The 5,215-nt window shown below is 37.1% G+C and overlaps 1 protein-coding gene across 1 annotated transcript; it reads right to left on the bottom strand.

Moving 5' to 3' along the window:
* Positions 1-1,694: 1,694 nt before the first annotated feature.
* On the bottom strand, positions 1,695-4,976 carry si:dkey-56d12.4 (uncharacterized protein LOC799220 homolog). The gene is made up of 2 exons (XM_051682795.1): positions 4,130-4,976; positions 1,695-3,813 (listed from the first exon to the last, which is right to left on the bottom strand). Exons 1-2 carry the CDS (start codon positions 4,458-4,460, stop codon positions 2,759-2,761), a joined length of 1,386 nt encoding a protein of 461 aa, XP_051538755.1. The 5' UTR covers positions 4,461-4,976; the 3' UTR covers positions 1,695-2,758.
* Between the last annotated feature and the right edge of the window lie 239 nt (positions 4,977-5,215).

Raw genomic sequence — 5,215 nt, 5'->3', positions numbered from 1 at the left:
CAATATATCACTGGTGCCCAGTTACCCTCTATCAGAGACATTAATCACAAATGCTACCTACAAAGGGGTAAAAATATCATCAAAGACAACTCTTACCCTAACCATGGACTGTTTACTCCTCTCCCATCTGGGAGACGCTACAGGAGTCTTCGCTGTCGCACCAGCAGACTCCGAAACAGTTTCTTCCCTTCAGCGGTCAGCCTACTGAACTCTGAGCTTAAGCGCTGAACTGTAAAAAATAGTATAAAATAAATACAATTCTGTACTGTACAATATTATTGGTTTGCACATTTTGCACTATTTATACATGATGCTATTTGTACTTTAATGGTCACCAGCCATTTACACATCTCTGTACCATGCACCATATCTATTTATATTACTTGTCATTTGGACTGGGCTGGTCTCTACTTCTGTACCGCATAACTTCTGCACTATTATATATATATATATATATAAACAATGTATATATTGCTACTTGCACTTCTGGTTAGATGCTAACTGCATTTCATTGGCTCTGTACTGTACTCTGCACAATGACAATAAAGTTGAATCTAATAAAAAAAATTTTTTTTAAAAAAGCTCAGAAAATCTGGAGGACATCTTCAGGGTTAAAAACCTGGATGTAAATGTAATAGATGACACCTCAGTGGATAGTACTACATGGACAGGATTGAGAGCAGGCAAACTACTTATCTACTTGTCTTCACAGCATTTTATTATTTAATTTTTATTTTTTTGTGAATGTTCCCTTTGACGAACAGTTCTGATCAGAGGTTGTCAGTGTTTTTACTTTAAACTCATGCTACCTCGTGTCATTGATGAGACTTTTGCTAAGTGCCAGGTACATGCTAATTGTAGTGCTTTAATAACATTGAATATGTTATTATTTTTATTCAGTTATACTTTTTGTAAAAGTTCTTAAAGAGCACCTATTATGGTTTTTCAAATATTACCTTTCATGTAGTGTGTTATATAGCTGTTTGTGAATGTAAAAAAGTCTGCAAAGTTTGAAAAATCAAAGTGCACGACAAATGGAGTTATTGACACCCAAAAGAAAGAACCGATTCTGAACACCAGACTTACTTCCTGTACTAACCTAAGTAATTTGGTAACAAAAAACCCGCCTCTGGTCTTCATTGGCTGCTTGCAAACAGCTTTGACCCTCCCTCAAACACTACACTAAGCGGTAGACAACAAACTGGGACATCTGACCAATCAGAGCAGAGTAGGCTCTCTGATAGGAGGAGTTTAGAATGAATCCTTTAGAATGGATCAGTGCTAAAAAAGGTAAAGCTGCAATTTAAATTGTGTTTTTTGACCTTGGATGCATGTAAATCTATTGTATGAGACCTTAAAAACTAAATTAGGCATGTTTAAAAACCATAATAGGTGCTCTTTAACACTGTTGACAGTGTTGGTGTTATTACTGTTCCAAAAATAAACATATGATTTACTTGTTTGTACATCTGTTAAATTTGTGATGTTAAAAGCAACATTTACAAATGGTTCAATGAGTGATGTCAGATGCATCAATGATGTCATGGTGAAAATTACATCACATATTTTTTCTCAATATTTTGTCCATATAAGGATGATATTCTTTTCATTCAGTAATTTAAATGGTCTTAATTCATACTTTGTTGATGTATTGTAATTACTTATTGTGTGCAAATAATAAACCACGATTTACATCTATCTGTTGAATTTATTGTAATGTTACATGCAACAAAATTTAATTACATTTATCATTTATTTACCAATTGTACATGTCAAGACTAATTAATGACATCTTATGTCATGGTGGCGGTTGCATAGTACTTCACATATTTTGTCCATTTAATTATGTTATTTTGTAACATTTCTTAAAGCGATAGTTCACCCAAAAATGAAAATTCTCTCATCATTTACTCACCCTCATGCCATCCAAGATGTGTATGACTTTCTTTCTTCTGCTGAACACAAATAAAGATTTTCAGAAGAATATCTCAGCTCTGTAAGACCATACAATGCAAGTGAATGGAGCTCCAAAAATCACATAAAGGCAACATAAATGTAATCCATATGACTCCAGTGGTTTAATTCATGTCTTCTGAAGCCATCCAGTTGGTTTTGCGTGAGAACCGACCAAAATATAACTTCTTTTTCACAGTACATCTTGACAGCAGCCTCCTTGGCTATCTTGATTTCAAGCTCGATTACACTTCCTATAGCGCCATCTAGCACTCTGCATGTGCGTCAAGCACTAGGAAGTGTAATCAAGCTTGAAAACCTGATCGTGCCTAGAGACTGCTATGGCAAGATGTACAGTGAAAAAGGAGTTACATTTTGGTCTGTTCTCATGCAAAACCACCTGGATCGCTGGTCATGGATTAAACCACTGGAGTCATATGGATTACTTTTATGCTGCCTTTATGTGATTTTTGGAGCTTCAAAGTTCTGATCACCATGCACTTGCATTGTATGGACCTACAGAGCTGAGATATTCTTCTAAAAATCTTCATTTGTGTTCAGCAGAAGAAAGTCATACACATCTGGGATGTCATGAGTAAATGATGAGAGAATTTTCATTTTTGGGTGAACTATCCCTTTAACAGTGACTTGCTGCCATTTCTGTGCAGATAAATGAATGACTTGTTTGTATATCTGTTGAATTTAAAGTAAATCATGCTGGTTTATTTATAATATGCACAGTAATTGCAGCAAGTCATCACAGTGTGAATTGAGAACTGTTTACAAAAGAACTACTGAACAACGTTCACTTGTTGCAAACAGCAATTTCAGACTCATCAAAAATGTCATGGCGGAGGTTGCAGAGGGCAGCACATATTCTCAATATTTTGTCCATTTTAGGGGTGAGGTTGATTGGTACCGTCTGGGAGAGGATTTTGAAATGCTTCAATCGACAAATTACCCGTTCAATATGGAAACTGACATTGGCAATGCGCCTTGTGCTGGTTGTGTCTTCATCCGACAGCTGAGAGCCTTTTTTGGTGAAGGATGGTCTTGTGAGCTTCACATTTCTTGCATTCAGAAGATCCTGAATTGTGAATCCGCGGTCTGCCATGACTTCATCGCCATCATGGAGGTAGTCCAAGAAACCTGACTTCTGTGTAATAAATGTGTCACTACACCCACCACCATAGGCCGGCGAGATGAACATGACTAATCCGCAAGGTGCAATTGCCAGTAAATATTTGATTGTATTCTGCCCATAATGATGACTGTATGATTCCCCTCTGGAGGCAGGGTTTTTGGCCTTTTGCAATGGTGTCTCAGAGCAGTCAATTATACATGTTGTGTTGGGGTAATGTTCTTTGAAACATTCTGGCATTCTAGCTTTTATGGTTTCATTGGGCAGCCAAGGGATGTAGTCTTTCATGTTTTCCTCCATTAGATCAATCCAATAACTGAGAGTTCTTGAAACTGTCGTTTGAGACACCTGAAACTTTTCTGCCAGGTACTCCTGCAGGAGATTAAGTCTCAGCTTCATAAGCACCATTAGGAGCTGGTCTCTGGGGTCTTGCTGGAAGTTGTTGTTGCACAATGGGACTAGGAGCTCAGCCACACGGTAGAAAACATCCAGTGACAAGCCAGTATGGAGCTGACAAAGGTTGTCACTCCTCAACAGGGTCTTGTACATTGGGGTGGCACACTGGATGCCCTTGTCAGATGTTAGGGGCTTGACCTGGAATTCTCCTGCATAGTCATGATCTTTAAGAGATGGATCCTCCCACTGAGTTTGGGCATCCTTTTTAGAGCATGGAATGTCTTCTTCGAGCTTCACGGCATAACTGGTTGATGGCAACTCATCTGAGAAAATATTGGCCCAACATCTCAGTAACATCACTATTAACACTATCACACATTTTTGTGAACACAGGAGCAACGTAAATATTAGTTTATATTGCTACAATGCTTACATTAATGTTCAAAGAATTCACGTGCGTGTATCATGGATTTCATGACTTGGCTAGCATAGCTGACATAAAATGTCCAAAATATTCTCAACAAATACGAAATATTTCTCAAGGCACTTTCTGTGGTTAGAAACATTTCGTAACTTTGAGCTCGTGTTCTACTAGCTAATGCCGCTTGCCAGGTAATATTTAATGCAACTTAATATTACCTGAAGGCAGCCTCTTAAGTGCTCGACGCGGTGTCTTTACTGGAACATCATAACCCAACCATTTCTCCGGGAAGGGATGTTTCTCCGTTGGTCTCCCGTCTACGAAGTGGAAGGAGCACACATACGGACGCTTTGGTGGTTTTTTTAAGTTGAGCGCTTTGAGCCACAACCGCAAACTGTCTTCTTCCTTCGGAGGTGGATGCAAACTGTACGGCGCTCCACAACACTCGGATCTCCTGGACTTATGAATATAGCACTCCTGCTGCAAAATCTCCCTTCTCTTCTTCCAGTTGTTATGGCATCCACTGACAGAACACATTAAACTACTCATGATGACTTTTGTCAACTCGGCAACCTTATAATCCACAACACTTGTACACCGACACTACACCGGAAGTTAAAAGACAAAGATGTCAAGATGGCTGCGCGCTAGTATGTCTGATGTGAAACGGCGAGACACGATACAGTTCCTCACACTGGGAATACGTTTAAATTAAATAAAGGTCTTCTTGTGATAAAAAGCACACAAATTAGATAACTCATTTATAAACTTACATTTGTTCCCAGTATGCTTTCAAAAGGATGAAAACAAGTCCTCAAGCCAATAATTTATCAATATGGTTTAATTTTGTTTAACTTTGTTAAGTCTCTGTGCACATTATAATTGTATTATTTATTTAAATGGATTTTTGCTTTTTTATATTGTTATCAAGTTATAATACAATTAAAAATTAAGGAAATACACACATAGCAATTAGCTTGAAACAACTAGCGATTTCGATTAAGACTTTTAATATTTTGAGCTTAAGAAAGCATTTATTTGCACTTTTTTTTTTTTTACCTTTACTTTAGTTTGATATATTATAACCTCCCCATGACATGAGATTTATTCATTTATTTTATGTGTGTGTCTTATAAGTAGTTTTATACATATCTTGCTGTATAATGTTAAAAAATTATAATTGTACAATTTGTTTTATTTTATTGTTTTAAACTAGCCATTCCAGATGGGCGGACTTATTAAATGTTTATTTTCAATTCAACGGCCATGACAGTCTTTCAGTTTCATTATAACTTATTATTATT

Source organism: Myxocyprinus asiaticus, chromosome 41 (assembly GCF_019703515.2).
Source record: "Myxocyprinus asiaticus isolate MX2 ecotype Aquarium Trade chromosome 41, UBuf_Myxa_2, whole genome shotgun sequence".
NCBI classification, from domain to species: Eukaryota; Metazoa; Chordata; class Actinopteri; order Cypriniformes; family Catostomidae; genus Myxocyprinus; species Myxocyprinus asiaticus.
The sequence above is the reverse complement of the archived record's forward strand: the minus strand, read 5'-3'. Positions and strand labels throughout refer to the sequence as shown.